The following is a 20378-nucleotide window of genomic DNA, read 5'->3' as shown; positions in this document are numbered from 1 at the left end:
ATCAGAGAGTAGCGGAGTGATTAATCACCACAATAGACGATCCTCGTTAGGAGCTACGGAACATTCTGCTTCCTGTCTGTTGCCATGGCAACACTATACAACAATACCACCTAATTTGGATACGGCTGGGAGAAGCGCTGCACTGAATCCTCTGATAAATTCACTGTTTCCTAGGTTGCTAAAGCCATTCAAGGCGTGAAAAAAAAACTCGGCAAGAAGAGGCATTTTTTTCATTAGAGTAACAATGAATCAGCGACTGATCATTCAAGGTGAGATTCATTAGATGTTTTGGTTCATAAAAAATTAAATTTAGTTGGTATTTCACACTGTGAAATGCTGTTCGTTTTGTGCCTTGCAGTTTTTGAGCAGTATCAGAAATCAAGGATGCAATTTGTGCAAACAGTTGCTGATCTGGCAGCCAGACCGCAAAACATAGAAATCCTCCAAAATGCTGGTAAGAATCAGGATTTTAACCACTAAGAATTGTTTGCTTTAGCTGCTATGTAAACTTTTGTCTTTCCTTTCCTCCCCTGCAGGTGTGATGTCCATGCTGCATCCCCTAATGTTGGATGTGGTTCCCAGCATCAAGCAAACAGCAGCTTTGGCTCTGGGCCGCCTGGCAGACCACAGTGATGACCTGGCTGAGGCTGTGGTGAAGGAAGACATCCTGCCCCAGCTGGTCCAATCTCTGGCCTCACAGAACGTCAGTATCTCATCCTTTATCCTTTGGAAATATAGTGACTGCTAATTTGTTGCTGGTGTAGGTTGTCTACACCCTTAAGAGGCGGGTGTTAGAGAGGGAAGAGTGAGACAGACAGAGGCTGTCACCCTGCAGGAACTCAGGGTCAGCCTCCTAAATGTGAGTGTGTTTTGGGCTAACTTGGCAGTTCGCCTGACGGCTACTTCAAAACCTAAGAGCCCTTTACCATGAGAGCAACCAGGCCTTTGTTTTCTCTCCCTTTTTTTCTCTCAGCCCACTTAGAGGCTCAGAATGTACAGAGACAATGTTTAGTTCTTCTTGTTAATGGGTAATTGCAGTCTCATATAATAATCTTAAAATCTGTCAAGAATTCAGTGTTTGCAGCAGAATATTATTCCACTCCACTGCAACCGATAGCAAAAAATCCCAATTGAAAAAAGAAATAATTATTTTGTCTGTAGAATTTCCAAGTAAACTCTAAAGAACATGAACACTTATAGCATATAAAACATATAAAGATATGTCCTTATTTGGTTTAATAACAAATGTAAAAGCCATTTTACATTCAAAAGCAATTACTCTTTACACACAGTATTATGAGGGTTCCGCGACACCCTAAACAGTAAGAGATTAAAGACCATGTCAACAAAACAGGGTTAAAGAGTCACAGGGAAACGTTAGAGTACATGGGATGTTTAAACAATTTATTAGTTTCAAATGAACAAATAAAGAAATATATAGAAAAAAAAAAAGAATTTCATTGCAGGTTTTGCACATGAGGTTTATCGTCAAGTTATAGAACAATATAACTGTCCTGTATCTCACTTCTAATAAAAAATAAAATAAATCCTCAGTTTGTTATTGAACCATATGAGGTTTCTGCACAGCCATTACATGATGTGTGTATCTGTATGTGTATGTGTGCAGAGGTTCTATAAGAAATCAGCAGCGTTTGTGCTGCGTGCAGTAGCCAAACACTCCCCTGGGCTGTCCCAAGCTGTGGTGGCCAGTGGGGGGGTGGATGCCCTGATTCTCTGCCTAGAGGAGTTTGACCCCGGGGTGAAGGAGGCCTCAGCCTGGGCACTGGGCCACATCGCACGACACAACGCATGTAAGGAGGAAACACTGACATGTTTAGATTTCCATGATTTCATGTATCTGTATTTTCATATTTCCCATCTCTTTCCATCACCATTCAGTTTTGTCGCAATCTGTTGTGGATGCGGGCGCTGTCCCCCTGCTGGTGTTGTGTCTTCGGGAGCCTGAGATGGCCCTCAAACGCATCGCAGCCTCCACCCTCAGTGACATCTCCAAACACACACCAGAGCTGGCCCAGACTGTCGTGGACACTGGTGCCATCGCACACCTGGTACAGATGATCCTGAACCCAGATGCAAAACTCAAGGTAGGCCAGCTCAAAGGAAAGTTTCAATTACAAGCTGTTGGTTTAACTCAGCTCATAATGTATTAATAAAAAGGACTTTTTTTTTAAAGTAAAGCTAATTTTTCTTAATTTTGATTTTCTTTGTAAAATATTTACAAGCTTTATTGAAATGCTTTCCAAATAAGGTAAAAATATTTTATACCTAAGACATGCATGCTAAATATGTAAATATGTAAATATGCAACCTCAGTGCCTTCTGCTGTTCTTATTGTTGAAGATTAAGGCTTTTTTAAATAATCATAAGTGAAATTATTTTCTGTGATGCTTTTATTTTGCATGTAATTTCCTTTTCAAATTATGATAGGTTACTGTTAATGTTATTATCACATAATATCACTGAATGATTTTAATAGTACCCTTTTGAAATTATTTCTATTAAAAAAAAATAATCAAAAGAGATACTGTCTAAATATATGTATATTATTTTCTTTATGGTTTCTATTCTATCTCATATTTATATTATTATGTATAATATGTTATTATAAATGTGTATTCCTCTATCTATTTGTCCCCTTCATTCACCTTTTTAACAAACCCCTCGCCCTGATTTCTATGTGATATATTAGGATTTGTGAAATAATCAAAGTGATTAGAAAATGTTCTCCAACATAATTTATTTACAAATACAGAGTTGAAAATATTCTTTGTCATGAATAAGAAACATTTTTCATTACAGACTTTTTCTAATGATGGAATAGAGTAACAAAATTGTGTCGACATTATAAGGATCCTGCGAACAGCACAATCATACAAAAGAAATAGAAAGTAGAAATTTTTTGGAAATTTAAAGAAATTTTTTGGCAACCAATGTAAATGTTGAATATTAACACCGGGTTCTGGTAGATTTTAGAATTTTAAAAAACAATTACATAGTATATGTAACTAAATTAAAAAGCAGTATGATTCAAGTGTAGATAGCTAAAGTACTAGATGAAAAACAATTCATAATATATGCTGGACAACCTGAAGCAGTAATTCAGTGTATTTTTCAAAAATGTGAATGAACTCTGAAAGTATTCAGACATGTTTTTGTCTCCATCCAGAGGCAGGTGTTCTCAGCCCTCAGCCAGATCAGTAAGCACTCGGTCAGCCTGGCAGAGATGGTGATAGAGGCTGAAATCTTCCCTGCAGCAGTGGCCTGCCTCAGAGATCCAGATGAGTATGTCAGGAAGAATGTCACTACTCTGATGAGGGAGGTGGTGAAACACACACCGGAGGTACTGCTGACACACACACACACACACACACACACACACACACACACACACACACACACACACACACACACACACACACACACACACACACACACACACACACACAAACACACACACTTGTAGGTACAACCATCAATGGAAGGAAAAAAATGTGTCTGTGTGTGTTTCCAGCTGTCCCAGGTGATTGTGAACTGTGGTGGCATGGCAGCAGTGGTCGATTATCTGGGTGACAGCCATGGAAACCTGCGGCTGCCAGGGATCATGATGCTGGGATATGTGGCAGCTCACAGTGAGAACCTTGCCATGGCTGTTATTCTCTCCAAGGTGTGTCTATGTTAGGTTAATCTCTCTTCATGTGACAGCTAAACCTACCACTAAATCCAGAGACATTCCTTTGGGTCCAGTATCTAGGTCATATTAACTGAACCAGTCCTGTTGTGCTGTGTCCTCCTGTCCTGCAGGGGGTGCCCCAGCTGGCCCTGTGCCTGTCTGAAGAAGCTGAACATCACATCAAGGCAGCCACAGCGTGGTCCATTGGCCAGATTGGCCATCACACGCCTGAGCACGCCAAAGCCGTGGCCACAGTTAACCTGCTACCCAAACTGCTGCAACTCTACGTGGATACCAGCAGTTCAGAGGACCTGCAGGTTAAAGTAAGAGCTGAGACTCTGTAATGTGCTAAAACACTTTTTTTTATTATACCTGGAATCAAAGTGAATCTGTTTGCTCATGCTTTGCCTCTCAAAAACATAAAGATTTTTGATTTGTAGTTTTTACTTTTGGCTAATCAATAGTTCAATTAAAATGATATACCATCTTGTTAATATTTTATCAGCTTACACTTACAGAGAGGCACAAGTAACTTGTATCGGTAATGGAAATGAGACTTTAGTGTGTTCTCAGTACACACTGAGAGAGGATTAGATTTGTGGGAAAACTTTTTTAAGCCATACATGGAGATATTTTGTGTCATAGGTCAAATGGGATTAAAGGCCAAGGTAGAGGTCTCTTGCTAAAAAGCAGAGAGAAATTATTTTATAAGCAATATATTTCATTTCTCTTGTGCCCTTTTCTTTTCAGAGTAAGAAGGCTCTGAAGAGCATTCTGCAGAAGTGCACCTACCTCCCAGCTCTAGAGCCCCTCCTCTACGATGCTCCGAGCAACATCCTCAAACATGTTGTGTGCCAGTTCAGCAAGGTGAGTGAGTCAGTATCACAACCTGAATCAGTAATCTGCATTTTTAATCTAGATAAATGTCATTTTAACCAAATGTTACTGATTTGTATCATGAAGGCTTATATATCTGTATTACACATTGTATCCTCTCTCCCATCAAAGGTGCTGCCACATGACAGTAAGGCTCGTCGTTTGTTTGTGACCAGTGGGGGTCTGAAGAAGGTGCAAGAGATTGAGGCTGAGCCTGGCTCTCCTCTAAAGGAGTACATCAATGCTATCAACAGCTGTTTCCCTGAAGATATAGTGAGGTAAGCACAGGCACGCTAAGACACAAACTTTGTCGACATCTAAACCCTGTGAGTGTGTATGTAACAGTGAGAGACCTAAACAGTAATCTAGGACTGACTCATCCCATCACATGACCATATAGACATATAGTCATTTCAGAGCTGTGTGCTGACTCAGCTGGAACCATTAGCTTTCTGTATCTCATCTTTCCTTCCACCATCAGCTAAAACTTGTCCTATGACCTGTACTTTATTTTGTAGCCCTTTTCAGGGCAACAAAATGCTTCAGTAATATAATGATCATAAATAAGATGAACAAGAAAAATACAAAATATTATTAAAAGCAAGGTTACATATGAATAAACTCAGCAGATACAAATAAATAGGTTAACTTAACTTTCTAAAAAGTGGAAAGTAGAGAGGTGAATTCAAAAAGCATAATTCATCACTAGCTGAATGATAATGGCAAAAAAAGACAAACAATTCTTCAGTATAAAACACAGTTTAAAGTATTTACAGTGTGTGTGTGTGTGTGTGTGTGTGTTTGTGTGTTTTGTTTCAGGTACTATTCCCCTGGCTACTCGGAAGTCTTGTTGGAGAGGTTAGAAAACTATCAGCCAGCCTGACATCAGTTCATATTACACATCTTGTTATTTGAAGATGTATCGTACATATGCCTTGATAGTAAATTTAACCTGTTTTAACAAAAAGCAGTTTTTCCATCTTTGATATTGTGTTGAGGTTAAGCCGTTGGTAACGACTGCAAGTGGAGCTTGCAATAGGCCTGAGTAGGATACACACCGGTGTCATCACTGTATGTTGTGTTGGAGACTGAAGATAAAATAAAGAACAGCATCCCAAGTAAGTATCACTTTAAAATGCTATTCTACACTTTTACTTGAGGCAAATAACTTTATTATCCCAAAAAACTTCTGCGATTTAAGTACACTTTCACCACCAGTGTGACATTTCATTGAGTTTCTTGGAAACTAATCTCTTATGCCCACTTGAGAGAGGTCAAAGGTCAGGTTCATTGACAGAATAGGAGCCCCGGAGTTGATAGGGAATTAATGTGTTGCTCAAAGACACTTCAGCAGGTTGGATGCTTGCTGACACATGGATTTTAACCCGAGTCTCCTTGTTTAAGACCAGCTTCCCCCACAGATAGGCATATATCTCATACACATAATTTTTCATCACAGGCCGATGGGTGTGTTTTCCAGCTATGACAGCTCGGAAAACTCACAAGTCTTGTATAAAACGTTTTCATAAAAGCAAATAATGCGGAGAGGAGCAGAAAAAACAAACAAGATACAGCATAGGCTGTACCCGGGTTAATGAATGGCTTTCCGTCTCTGATGTGCTTCGCAGGGGACATAATGCCCCCTGGCGGCGGCGACCTCTTACTGCGACTCAGCTGTGTGCGTGTGTGTCTGTGTACGTGCACGTGTGCGGCAGCTGCAGCGCGCGTGGCGAGCCGCTCTTTGTTGTCTCCGCTTGTTCTCCACATTGTACTGACGGTGCAAATAAGCCTCCACCTCCTACCATGCAGCTGCCGCCACCCCCTCCTCTTTAAAAATCTGATTTTATATCCATATAGGAGCAGTTTCCTATCGCTTGTTGTCTATAGTGTGTCATCTTGAAATGTTGTGTTCTTTATAGTAAATGTAACAAGTTTCCAAGAAGCAGGGCGGCTTTTCCTTTTTTAGCTGCGAGTTCTAAATAAAGCAGTAAATACAGAGCTCATAGGTCTGGGCTATATAAACAAATAACATCTTATTTCCGCGTTTATTGTGGCATACAACAAATCTGCAAACATTTAATATTTAACATATAAACAAAGCAACATGATCGAAAACAACCTATGTATTTTCTCCTTATTTGACCCTGTTCGATAGCGCCTTGCCCAGGCCCATACAAGACAGCCTTTCTTGTAACGACGGACCACTCCTATCAGACTTAATTCTTTACTCTAATTTGTTGATGTTGAATGGAAATGTGTGAACATTTCGTTGAAATTAAAATATTAGAAACAACTAACATTCATTTAGTGGGACATTTAACACTTTAAAAATAGAACGAAAATTAGACTTATTGGGATGAATACCTTAAATGTGTGCATACATGGCAATAAGAAATGGTCTGCCCAGCAACTCGAACTTACCATGTGCTTCAGGGCGTTAGTCATCGTTTTTGGGCGTTTTTTCACTCCTGAAAATACATGTATATAAATCAAATCGTTTTAATTTAGCTTTTTTATTTTTATTTTTTAAATCGCTGCGTGACAGTAAATCCAAACTGATAAAAGCATCCAGACACGAAAATTTTTCGTGCTCACTGTTAAGGTAAACCTTTTGTTGTCATGCTCTCATTTAGTAGCATATTCTTACTTGTGACATCTAAAGTCTTAAATATGGGTGATATTTATCGTGTATCGGAAACTGAAATGGAACAGTTCAATTCAAAGGCTTGAATATTCATATATTTTAAATGAGTTGTGTGTGTTTGGGTTACACGAGGAAACAGCATTTTAATTATGTGAGCATGTGAAATCAGACTAAATTGTGGCGATAAGGCTGTTAAAAGCATGTCGCTAGTGTAATTGGATTTTAGCCTACGCCAGATTTATCGGATTGCAATCACGATCTTATATTACTTTTCTTAACCAGGAATCCACCGTCATTTGTTTCACCAGCATAGTTTTATGTGTCCATAGTCTTGCAGCTATAGATATTGATAAATGGCATTACTTTGACAGTGATACTGTTACTATAGAAACTATCCCGTCTGGTTTTCCTAGCAAAAATGGAAACAAAAGAATAACGAAATTGTGACAACTAAACCCTGCAAAGCTCTTTTCCTTTAACTGCTCACATAGGAGTCTTGTGAAAGTCATTTCCTTTTTCCTCTCTTTCTTTGCAGACAAGGAGCGTTAAAATGACTGTGGAATATATTATCTGAAATATACAGTACAAATATATACATATATTGTTTGTACAATATATGTTTGTACAATGTATTTAAAAAAAATGTAAACAATGCAGGAACAAATATGGGACACTGAATTGTAAACAAGGAACAAACCATCAGAGGTAGACATTGAGTTAAGCAGAACAAGTGCTTTAATTGGTTTGAGGGAACGCTTATGGAATGGAGTGTACTATTATCATCATCATCATTAAATGTGAAGAACAATAAACATACATCATCATTTTGGCCTTTCTACCACTGAAAGGGAACTCTCACCAACCACTGTCAGACAGCAATAAACAAAACACACTCACACATACGCACACATTAATGCTTTAACCAATGCTTAAGTCTTTAAGATGAGGTCCAAAAGTACTGGGGGCTGTTGTGAGGCCAAAGCACATTCTGCAGGGAAGAGATTTCCCATCCTAGTATGAGTTGACTTGACTTCTGCATGCAAATTCAATAGGTTCAACTATTTTTGAACACCTTCAAAAAATATTTCTGCCCACAAAGATTTGTTGATTTTCAGTGTTAAAGCCAAAGAAAATTTCCCCAACTCTGCAGATCTTGCCTGGCCTCCAGTCATTTGCATTTGTAATCTAATTTCCCCTTACCCCTTGATAAACCACATGAACACAGGGCTGTTTCCCACAACTTTGGAAATGTTCACATATGAGTGACACACTCCATCACTCAGTAAGAAAACAAATAAAGAAAAAACAAAGTCAGTTCAAAAGGACACATAAAACGATACACATTGTTCTTCCCGCTCATGTGGAGTAGTTCTGACTTCTGAAAGATGCTTTTGGCAAGTTAACACTGGCAGCAGGTTAACAGGTGGGTAGGATTAGTGGGTGAACGAGAGAGAAGTCATGAAAGCAAGGACTTAGTAATACTGATGCTGTACCTTGAAATTAATATCTTCTTTAATTTGCATCTGTTAATGTCTGGCTTTGCCTTCTTTACATGAGATTCAGAATTATTATTCCAAAAACAAAAGGGGGAGAAAAAAATAAATAAATAAAAAATTTAAAAAATCTCCCAGCATGCATTGCTCTGTTTTCCACATTTGCTAATGTTTGATTAAAGATACCTCAAGGACCAAACAGAGCAAAGCAGAGTAAAAGACTGTGTTCCCTCATTCCCTGTTTTCCTTATGACACAACCTATGTATATTATGAGCTACATGAAAATGGAAACAAAACAACCCATTTATAGTGAAAGAACACAGAAATATCGACTAACCACTGACTCGGGATGAACTACAGCTGATAATCTCGCAAAAACAAGCGGGTGATCTCATTTACACAAAAAGATGGAGGTAAGAAAGCAAGAGAACATGAACCAGTTCCAGAAATGAATAGGAGTTGTGCATCAAAGGTAAGTGAAATTTTGGACAAACACTTAAGAATATCACATTCCTGAAATGTGACTACACCTGTGGTCAGTGGGTAAATGGGATGAAGATGCTGACAGACTCCTGAGGTGGGGGGAAGCCGTCAGTTAGCGATGACGAGCGTGACAAAACACGATCACGACACACATACTCCACAGTGCACTTCCACACACAAACGTTCTTTATAAAAGGCAGGACCAGCGTGATGAAGAAGGGATTAATATCAGCAGACATCACCTCCGGTCTGAAGAGACGGAAAAGGATGCCTTTACACACTGAACAATCGGTGCATGGTGGATCTGAATGTACAGAATTGAAACCGATCCACTATCTTCAAATTTAAGACAGCTATTCACTTTTTTTTGGTTAAAACACAATCATTTGAATGGTTTTGTTTAGCTGATTGAATAACATGAATAATTCTAAAGACAGAGGGGTGTTTGAGTGTGAGAAGGTTGAGCAGGGGGTTGAAAATAAAGTTGGAAATAATGCATGTCAAAGTAAACACCCTATTATTAAAATAACCTTTTACCTTTGTTTTAAAAAAAAGATTACAAAATATAAAATTAAATAATTCTGGAGTATAAAGGCACACATCTTGCACAGTGTATACAATGAAAAACAGTTATTAAAGCACGGAAAATACTATTTTACGCTGAACAGCTCAAAAATGTGATTAAAGTGGAGGGACACAAAGAGAACCGGAACAGCCACCAACACAGATTAGAGGGTGAAGGAAACTTAGTCCTGTGACATGCAATTTTTTTTATGACTTTTTTTTTGGCTACATCTATACTAAACATTGTATAAATTCAAGCAGTATCATTCTTCATTTACCACAGCATCATCATTCATTCCCACGGGTGGCTCCTTTTTAAATACACTATATTTCATGACTAAAATCCAATGTAAAAATATAAATGTGAATATAATCTATGATATCTAAACAAACATATTGTGATGGAAGCTTTCTGCATGGGTAAGGATAGTCAAGGAGGACGACTTTACTTGTTTTAGTTGGTTATCCAGAGGTGATACACAAAGTCAGACGCACAAAAACTTTTCTTGCTTACATACAAGTATATTGCATTTCCCTTGTTAAGACCATATCATCTAATTGGGATCATATTTGTAACATTTGGTTCCTTTCCTCTTGTGCAAAATATACAGAAAACCTAAAAACAGAAACAAAAATTATTACCACATCAATTCATAAAACTGCCAAATTCAAACACAGATAAACCACCTTTACAAATGATAACACAAACAACAATGAGACTCACAGCTGAGGTTGAAGAAGAAAATGATGCTGTTGGTGTAAATGACTTAACAACATGTATCTTCACATCTGTAGCTACTCTTCCCAACCTCTCTCCTCCTTGTTCTTTTTCCCCCAACACAAATTTTGAACACTGACACACACACACCGTTCGCCATCACTGGGTGTGTGCTGGTATGCTTCTGGAGGTAAACCGTCTTCTGTTTGCTTTGAACGCAGAAACACAGTCACACTATTGCCTGGTCCCAAAACCCACCATGACAACACCACAGAGCACTTCTAAGTGGATTGGATGGTTAGTTTACAAAAACCAGAACTTTTCACTCTCCCTCTCTAACATTGCGGTAAATTCTTCCAAAACAATCCCTGTATGTACTACCCACGGGTGAGAATTGACGGAGGAGACAGGATTTGAGATCAGGCTTCTAAGATTCAATACAAAAGGGAGCTGAGTTCCTATTCCTTTTTGTTGCAGCGTATGTAGCAGAACAATATCTCCCAACCTCTAACAAAAAATAAAAGTGCAACACTTTTTTTGATTTCAATCATAAAGGTGCTGATCGCAACAGAAAGTTAAGGGATGTTGATGTTTCATTCTGACACCCTATACGAACACATGACAAGGAGTGACTTACTCTTAATCGCTATAGCCACACAAAATTTCTGGGTCATTCCCTGACGCAGGAACAGAAACCATGACTAACTTACAATGCCCAGCATATTCAGAGTGAATGCAAGTAAATGACACTAAAGACAAGCTGTTTGTTCAAATCCTTTTTCTTCTCATTTTAAGGTAGATATCCTTCCCTCAGTCGTCCTTAATCACTGTACGTCACAACAAAGCTAAAGGGACAAAGCACTGTTGGACACTGAGGTACAACTAGTGCTGGAAACAAGCATTATACTTTACTGCAACAAGTGAATTCATCTCAGCTAATGAGAGGTGTAGGTTTGAGTGTGTGGCAAGAAGATAACCCAGAGGCTCAATTCATCAATTGTACATGAAGGAACGGGAGAGGAAGGGGAGGCGTCTAAAGAGTGGATGATGAAGGAGGAACCAAAACAGGAAGATTAATTTAGCTGAGTACTTGTATAGCATTTGGGTTGGGGCTGGCTGTTGGCCTACTGGAAGACTGCTTCCTACCTCCTGAAATGAAGCAATTGCATTAGGCAAGGCTCAACATAAACTCCCTCTTCACATCCCACTCAAGCCTTCTCTTTGCGAGAAGGACCAAGTGCCGTAATCTGATCTGTGCATTCTCCTTGAGCTCACACTATACCACTTGATACCCCCCCCAAACCTCCCCCTGAACATAATAAGGGAAAGATAAATACAAATATAAAAATAAAAAAAATGCAGGGTGAAGGATGTTATGTTAGAGGCAATAAAAAAAGCCATATTCCCATATGGACAACCATACAGACAAAACAAATTATATATATATATATAAAAATGTAATGACTTGGACACTTGCTTTCAACAGCCTTATCATCCAAAGTAACACATGAGCAAAACTCAACAGAGGAGAGGTTAAATGTAAACGAATGATGTTTTTTCTTAGCTGCAGAGCATGGCTCCCCAATGAAAGAGCGAGAAACAAACAGGCAGGGATGAGGGGAATGGATGAGGGAGAGTGATACAAAACCATCACAGCACCTTAATAATTCAGCCTCTCGATGGTTTTTCTCTCCATCACTTTTCTTCTCTGCCCTAATCCCCAATTGCCCTCCCTTTTCCATGTGCCTCTGTGCCCCCTGTCGCTCCTAGAGGCTATGACAAGATGGTGGTGATGAAATCATAAAACCTCTTGGAGTACTGTTCTGGGTTCACCGTGGAGATCTCCGCTCCGGCCTGCAGAGGGACGCAGAGACAAATGACATTCACTGTATTTAGTATATTTGTCTATAGTTTGTCATTATTTTTTGAACATAACCATTTAAATATCTCTATTATGCAACTTCATACCCCATGTTTGACAGTCTTGGCAGCGTGGGCAGCTTTCTTTTTGGCATCATAATGCTGCAGGATGTCTATGATAGCCATGAAATAAACCTCCTTCCTGGGAGCACCTGAAGTATAATACAAATTCACCCTAAATGAGAATCTATATATATATGCACAGAACTGCTAGGAAAAAAATCAGGTACTGTTGAATATAACATAATCCTTGAGAGACTTTTGACAGAAGCGGGTCTGACAGTTAGAATGAAAACCACAACATCCAGTAGGGAGAGCACTAAGTACTGTGTTTATTATTTAGCTGTTAAATACAACCCTAACAATGCAAGGGTTGTTTTTAACATTGTGCCTTAAGCCTGAAAAGCACATGCAGTTGGCTACTCACTATCATTGCTTTTGATGGCATAGACGTCAATGGCGGGATCAAACTCTCCTGGTGACAGAGGTTTGGTGCTGTCCAGAGTATTACTCGGGCTGTCAGGGGGTGTCCCAATGCCCCCTCCGTCACTCTCCCCCTCGTCCTCAGCCTCATTGTCCTCACTCTCCACCTCCTCCTGCTCGGATCGCTCCACGTCGTGGATCCCCACCAGCAGACTGTAATCCATCAGCTTCAGATGGGCCAGGAACTGAGGAAGATGGAAGAAGGTAGGACAGCAGACGAAATAAAGCAAGTATGAAGATTGTGGGATTGGTGGACTTTACAGCAAGATTTCCTGCCTCAAAATATTTAAACAGATAGCTACATCTTGCTGCATTTAATGCATCCAAAGCTACTGACAACAACATAAGTGCACTATCGATTACTAAGCTTTGAGTCAACACTGAGCTAGGAGAAAGCCAGATTTTCAGTCATATCTAATTGTTAACACATACCTCAACATCCTTCCTAAGCTTCTCCAGGAACATTTTCTTGTTCTCCTCGTCAATGTAGATCTTCTGCCCATCATTGATGAAGTCATTGTCCTTGTAGGTGGGCAGCTCCTTGGCCTGCTCATTAGTATTGGAGATTAGCAACCAAATACAAAACAATCAAAACCACAAGACTAGGCTGTTCAAACCTGAGAGGCATGGTAATGTAGCTAGTAGACCTGGGCAAAAATGTGACAGAATTCTGGTGCTTAAATTTAGTGTTGATTTTTGTTTTAGAAGATGAGTAACAAATATCAGTTCATCCAGACACACGGTTTGAATCCTTAAATATATTTCAATATTGGTTTAGATATTAGACAAAGTTCAAACCTGAATAGGAAGAAAATCTTTTCTAAGAGCAGTAACACCAGCATCAGTGTTCTTCATCCTTTTTCCCCAGAATACTTAAAAAAACTTTAACATTTATAATTTACAGTACATGTTATTACACAGGACTAAAAGATAGCATATTGCTGTCTTGTTCAACTGTAAGAATCGGGGTATTTCAAAAGGCATGATGACAAAAATTTATTCTGATCCTAGAAATGAGTCATGTCAACATTGTGGTTAAATCTATCTTCCTGAAAAGACAATCCTGCATGTTGAAATACCCCGCTGACATAAATGAAGCTTTGATCCTTTGGTTTGTTAGATAAGCCTGTCTGATTCAGCTAAATAAAACAAATATTACTGGTCAGATGAGTTGGCCAACAAAGTATAGGCAAACCAACTCCAAACCAAGGCTGACCTCTTTTCAATCTAAATGATTTGACTGTGTAAAGCAGTACATGCAACATGCTCACAGCAGGGTACAGATCCATCTGATGCACTGATTCATATATTTTCCATATTGTCTACAGTGAAATGTATTCACTTCACAGCCTCATGAAACACAGGGCACTCAGCATTTTTGTGACACCTTGTACAGAGATTTGGACATTTCTGCATTTAAAAAAATGCATCCGGTAATCCATACACAAAAAAATAGGACGTCCAACTCAAAGCCATGAATCGTCCTTATTGGCACTGGGCTGGACACAGAAAAGCATCTATTTTTATCAGTTTGTTAATAGAGTATATTCTCCCTGACACAAATCATACTAACATCTTTCATCTAAGATGCTTTTCAGCAACCAGAGTATGGTTTGCAGCTAATATAAACTGTGCTTTATTACTCTGTAAAGTCAGTGTATCTTTCTGAAGGATTCCCACTATTCAGCCTACAACCAGGATGAAGCAGTTGCCTATTTAAGTGTCTAACTACTGGGATTAACAGTCTTCTAAACCAGGCTGCTGCAAAAGTGCTAGTAGCCTGCAGGGGGAAGAGGTGTTATATGAGGGAGGACAGACCCTAGTTCTTAGTCACTGAGGAAAAAAAAAGAGCAGGAAATGAGGTACCAGGGAAGCAGCAGCAGTTTAGCTACTATAGTGTTTCTATGGCAGCGGGAGAAGAGCAGCAACACATAACAGCACTTTGTAGCACTAGAATGAGCTCAGACAGCACACACTGACACATACACACACATACAGAATACATCTTTATACAGATGAACACAGGAATACATCTCACAAATAAGACTTTTGAAAACCTATATACAGACATAGACCTCCAATTTTCAATAAATATGGGATGAACAACTTGCTAGACTGAATATAGATGCGACATAAAAAGTAAATGAGGACGCAACATAAGGCTGTTTGCAAAGAGCAAACATAACGTGAAAGCATTTTACAGAACTGTCACCTAAACCAACAACTCAGCTCACACATTCATCCATCTTCCTATGAATCCATTTTCAACTGTCTTTTACTTCCATGCAATAGCTGTTCTGTTCATTACATCTTATGCTTTCTTCCAGTCATGCATAGGATTGTATTTGTTGGCCTGTTATTGATTTTCTCTATTACAATGACTGCAATGAAATGTGCCTGACTCTTCAGTGGTGCACTACATTTAAGTAGAACAGACATATATGTTTGAGGCAGGAAGAAAGAGTGGCTTGTTGATGAGCCCAACAAAGCTGTGTAAACAGGTGAATTCCTCCCCAAGTTTAAAAAAGTATCTAATTTCTTTTCCTTCATTTATTGTCTCCAATCAGCTGGTTGGAAAATGGCTCTTGGACTTTGACAATGTTGATGTCTTCTGTCACAGAGGAACAAAGCTATGCCCTAGGATTTGTGATATGCTAATGCTGGGGTGTTACTAGACCTTTCTATCCAGTTACTGTATATTCCTACTGATGTTGTCAGGTGCAGATTAACATCCACCATCAGGTTTCACGTCAGTGAGATGCAATTCATTAATTACAAGCTTTGACTGTAACAAATAATAGTAGAATTTGTGTATCTGTGTATCAGCCTGGAGAAGCTGGGGAAATGAAAATGCTCGGCTGTATAAAAAATAACAATAAAATAAGACTGGTTTAATAGATCATGCCTGGTATATGAGCCCTTGTTCTCTTACATCTCTTACGTGTTTCATGGCGCAGTAAAAGCGCGTGGCAATCCGCAGTGTTTGCAGCCTTTGCTGAACGTTACCAGATTTGGGCCGCGGGGGCACATCCTCTGGTGGGGGCGGCTGCTAGAAAAGGGGGAGCGAGGGAGGGATGGTAGGGGTAGAGGAGAGAAGAAAGGAGAGAGGAAGGGAGGAAGGAAGTTGGAAGTAAAGGCAGTGTTTAAAATGTAACAGAACACAACTGTTTTTCAAATTGGTAGAGGGTTGGAAAGGGCATCAACGCGAATGACCTGTAAGACCAGTCTAGATATTTATAATTCTTTGATATCTTTACAATGGCTGAAAAAAGAAAGTGTATATCTGCGTCCAACAGGTTCATCCAATATGTGTAATGATTTTTGCAATTATACTATTTCCATTCTATTAGTTTCATGTATCAATATGACTTTAGACTCTGTATCTAGAGATTATAAATAAATGTTGAAATTTAAAAGGTTGTATTCTATGTATGCATGGCTCTGGTCTGTCTATACTAGTATTATGACTGGTATAAAAAGGAATTAGCCTAGTAGCACTACTCTAAGGATACAAGGAGCTGGAAGAATGAAGAGCAAGGAAAACACCTGTAAACTAATTTGCATTCTATGAACCTGTTTTCTGCAAAATATCTATTCAGATGTTGTACTACTTCTATGGACTTACAATACTGGATAAGGGGCTACTGATAAAATATCAAGGAACTTCACGCTCAGTTATAATGGACACATTAAAGCCATATGCCCCCAACAGAGATACCAGCTGGTGCTAGTGTGAGGACAGAGAGGAGAGTAAACAAAAATAACACACAACTGCAGAAGAACGCAACTGAGAAGAGACCTAGTGGACACATAGTTGGTATTCCACAAACCAAGGACCAGTAGCTATTTAATAACATACAAACACAATCTCTACATTTTCCAGGTCACATAAAAAAAGAAAGAAAAATACTGCCAACGCACAAATCACCTACACCTGTGTTTTCTAAAATGTGGGTCAGTGTCCTAAATGGGTCATGGACAAGTTTTTGCGGCTAATTAGTATATTTTGATGGGCCTAAGTAAGACCAAATTTACCTAGTTTGGACTCTAGTTAATATAATTTGAGAGTAAAAAAAAACAAAACAAACATCTAACCCCACTGACCATTTGCTTGGTAAAAAGCTGTACAATAAGATGTGCCAGATCGCCAACTGCTGTTGCTGAATTGCCAAAACCCAGAGACAGCAGCTGCAAAAACTGCAAAATTTATTTTAATAAAAGAAAAATTTGTGTATATGTGGGTAGAACAGAACATGTCCAGAATGTGCAACAGAATTGGGGCTGGTGTTCATACACATTGGAATGTGTTAGAAATAATGTAACTTCAAAAAAGATGCAGAAAAACATTATATACCATGCAGACACATGCATGAAAGGGAGACGGTCATGCAGTCAGGAGAGAACCCTGCCATGCTTGTTGTTTGTGTTTGTGTGTGTGTGTGTAGCAATATTTATACACATATACACACACACGCGCGCACACACAATATCTTCTGAACAAAACACATTATTTTCCTCTTTTATTTGGCATGACAGACACTTGTCTTTATTTTACTGGCCAACTACAGTGTGTGTGAGTGTTCATACTAGTGTGAACTAGTCTTAGTGTAATGTTAACATACTGAGATTTAACAACAGAAGAACGCTTTCAAAACCATGTGCGAGATCATCTACTGTATTTGGCTTTCTGCAAGTAAGTAAAAACAGTAAAGGCTTCATCTATGCTGGTAATTACTGTATAATGCTAATTACCTGCATTTCATTAAAAGTAAAACAACCTCAGAAATCACCATAGACTATCAGCAACAACTTGTATTAATTTGCGAGTTATGAGTCAGTGGTAGTCAGTATTGGATAATAATACCGTCATTCATGTTAGGTTGGCAAAATCTATCCTGTTGCTTCTTAATATCTATTGCTAGACTGTAAAAAGGGTTTCACACACACAGCTGAGCTGCAGACAAAAACAGGTCACTTAGTAGGCTCACGTGTCTTAAATCCTCAGTTGCTTTGTTTTTCCACTCATCTGTTTAACCCCAATAATGTTTTGTTACTTCTTCCATTTACAGTAGGCTATATTTGGTTTGGGGATTCCCTGAAGACCGCCATACCTCACTGCATGATGCCCCTCATTTAAGCCCCTGTAAAACCTGGTGGAAAGTTCCAACCCCTCTGGGTCTAAACTGTTAACTCTCATATAAAAACCTTTTTCATGGTCAGACAAACCTTTGCAGAGAAACATGTGGAGACATGCAATGAAAAAAAAAACCCCTTTGGACAACCATCCCCTTCCAATAAAGCAGAGCTAAGAGGTCAAAAGAACAGTACTCCAAAGTCACAGTTTTCAAGGACGCAGTCAGCAACTTTGATCACTCAAAAGGTCAAAGCATTTATCTAAAAAACATTTTTTGTCTATATCTGCTAAAATATCCCTTCTAATTGTTAGCTAATACAATTTTAACGGGAAGGACAGTGAACCAACAGGTCCTTCACAATTTTAGTGACAATTCATTTTTGACAGGTTACTCTGTCCAAACAGAGCCAGAAACTCAAAACAGCCACTCTCTCAGAGCGACATTTCCATCGCTATCAAACCCAGAAAATCTCTTGCCTGTATATACTGCTGACACACACACCACCCAGTCAGATATGCAGGTATACAGAAAACACATCATTCACAGGATTACTCAAAATCATGAGACAACATTTGATTGAATAAAACTCTTAACCTAACACATCCCCAGACACACACACACACACACACACACACGCACACACACACACACACACACACACACACACACACACACACACACACACACACACACACACACACAAACACACACACACACACACAAACACACACACACCCACCTCAATCTTTAACACACAGACAGCAAGCAGGGGAACCAACGGAGAAGCTGAAGCGAGGTTAGAGGGGATGAAGCTAATTAAAGAAACACAAATAGCGTGCAGGGGCTAGAAAGGAATGGGGTAATGAAAGTAGGTGCTAACTGAAGGAGGTGGATATTTGCTACTGTCATCCCCACCCAAAGGGAGACAAAAGCAGACACCGAAGTTGTGTTAGTTTGGCCATTTGGGTGATGACAGTAAGCCTGGGACTGTTCAAAGCTGTGTTGGTTATTGAAACCACTTGAAACACAGTTTGTTCTCTTTCTCATTCTCTAATTGTCCAGATGGCTTTTAATGGACATGGAGTTCAAGCAGAATAACTGACTCATTTTCAGTACATTACATCAGTGTTTAAATTACCTGAAAGAAAGTTTCTAAGTTTCATGTTTAGTGTACTTGTAAAACAACGTTCCCCTGTTCGTGAACATTTTTTAATTGCTCTTGTTCCTTACATGAAATTGATATCAGAATCGAGACGTCAGCGGTGCGCAAGTGTCCATCTGTTCAATCCATACATGACTCCGACCTCCACTGTCATCAGCACCAGAACCAGCTGTCCTTTCAGCAACATGCCTCCTGATGTGCCGAAAGGACAGTGGTCTGTTCAGTGGACAAAAATAGTTTTCAAGTAAGCTATGTGGGGAGTAATACTAGAAGAAAAAGGGTATTGTTTATGCTTACTGATTCTCTTGTTTTATTTACTCCAAATCATGAAGAAAGTGGGAGAAAGCTTCACTAAGTGCACAGGAAAAAAAAAGAGACTCGGAGCATAAAGTGGTTTGTGCATTGACATGCAACAATGTGGTTTGGTGTGGAGTTATACACTTGTAGCGCATCCGTTCTGAGAGACGGATGAGGAATGAATGCCTAAAATATTCCAGAGATGCCTTCAAAACATGCTGGCGGTGTGGACTGTCTTGTTTCTTTTGTTTGTAAATTGCTGACATGTTTCTAACTATTCCTGTGTTAGTTTGATGCACTTTGGAATTCTATATTTTGAATTCAATTTTAGTATTTCTTCATCATCTTCTTATTGTTATTATTAACTTTACTGTCTGTTTAAAGAATACAGTAAAGGTTTAGAGATCCTGACTGTGCTGAGTTTAAAATTTGTTTGGGTATGTGTAACAGTGGATCCTGGCTCATGACAGGTGCCTGTACCTTCTCCTTGTCACTGGCCTCTCTTGCCACAGTGGAACCCTGAAAAAAACAAAGGAAATTACTCTCCATAACCCACTTGTTACTAGAACACTGGAAGTCTTGCTTAAGTCTTTCCCTTACAACCCTGCTTAGACTCATTCCTGCAGATACTCATAACCCTTGTGCGTGCCTGAACACAGAAGCCCACCCAATTAGGCAAGCAAGGTGTAATGGCTTAAAATGGATTCACTATGTTCTGAGACAGGTTAGCCTGAAGCTCTTAACCCTGTTTTAGAACATTTATTACCCAATGGCTAGAGTCTGTTATGTCAAACATACAAGCAAACCTCATTTGACCAACTATGGGGAAATTCACAGATGATTCTTTTTAGAGACCTGACTTGTACATGAGCTTTTATGAAATATTTGCCTATTTTAACTACCAACAGGCC

The 20378-nt window shown here is 39.2% G+C and overlaps 2 protein-coding genes across 7 annotated transcripts in view; one reads left to right on the top strand and one right to left on the bottom strand.

Annotated features, from left to right (window-relative positions):
* The first annotated feature begins 244 nt into the window (after positions 1-244).
* On the top strand, positions 245-5450 carry spag6 (sperm associated antigen 6). The gene is made up of 11 exons (XM_040127351.1): positions 245-269; positions 359-454; positions 537-703; positions 1628-1811; positions 1900-2105; positions 3188-3361; positions 3533-3685; positions 3823-4014; positions 4442-4558; positions 4700-4845; positions 5387-5450. Exons 1-11 carry the CDS (start codon positions 245-247, stop codon positions 5448-5450), a joined length of 1524 nt encoding a protein of 507 aa, XP_039983285.1.
* Positions 5451-7947: 2497 nt separating this feature from the next.
* Positions 7948-20378, bottom strand: part of pip4k2aa (phosphatidylinositol-5-phosphate 4-kinase, type II, alpha a) — a 28043-nt gene continuing 15612 nt past the window's right edge. Inside the window, exons 6-12 of one of the 6 annotated variants that reach the window (XR_005707411.1) lie at positions 19948-19986; positions 15806-15922; positions 13306-13419; positions 12818-13058; positions 12439-12542; positions 12130-12324; positions 7948-10368 (exon numbers count right to left, since the gene is read on the bottom strand). Coding sequence is in view for 5 of the 6 variants with exons in the window: in XM_040126268.1 (XP_039982202.1) it covers positions 12244-12324; positions 12439-12542; positions 12818-13058; positions 13306-13419; positions 15806-15922; positions 19948-19986 (696 nt within the window). In the remaining variant the exon portion in view is untranslated. Of the gene's footprint in view, positions 12325-12438; positions 12543-12817; positions 13059-13305; positions 13420-15805; positions 15923-19947; positions 19987-20378 lie in introns of all 6 variants that reach the window. The other 5 variants (XM_040126268.1, XM_040126270.1, XM_040126269.1 and 2 more) reach the window with 5 other exon arrangements.

Source organism: Xiphias gladius, chromosome 5 (genome assembly GCF_016859285.1).
Source record: "Xiphias gladius isolate SHS-SW01 ecotype Sanya breed wild chromosome 5, ASM1685928v1, whole genome shotgun sequence".
Classification (NCBI taxonomy): domain Eukaryota; kingdom Metazoa; phylum Chordata; class Actinopteri; order Istiophoriformes; family Xiphiidae; genus Xiphias; species Xiphias gladius.
Note: the sequence above shows the minus strand (reverse complement) of the source record. Positions and strands in the feature narration are given on the sequence as shown.

What these genes read in the sequence shown, in the direction of transcription:
- spag6 (XM_040127351.1), top strand. Translation starts at nt 245, where the DNA reads ATGAATCAGCGACTGATCATTCAAG. An exon ending in AATCTCTGGCCTCACAGAAC is followed by an intron (nt 704 to 1,627) that starts GTCAGTATCTCA and finishes GTATGTGTGCAG; the next exon opens with AGGTTCTATAAGAAATCAGC. An exon ending in TTGTGTGCCAGTTCAGCAAG is followed by an intron (nt 4,559 to 4,699) that starts GTGAGTGAGTCA and finishes CTCCCATCAAAG; the next exon opens with GTGCTGCCACATGACAGTAA.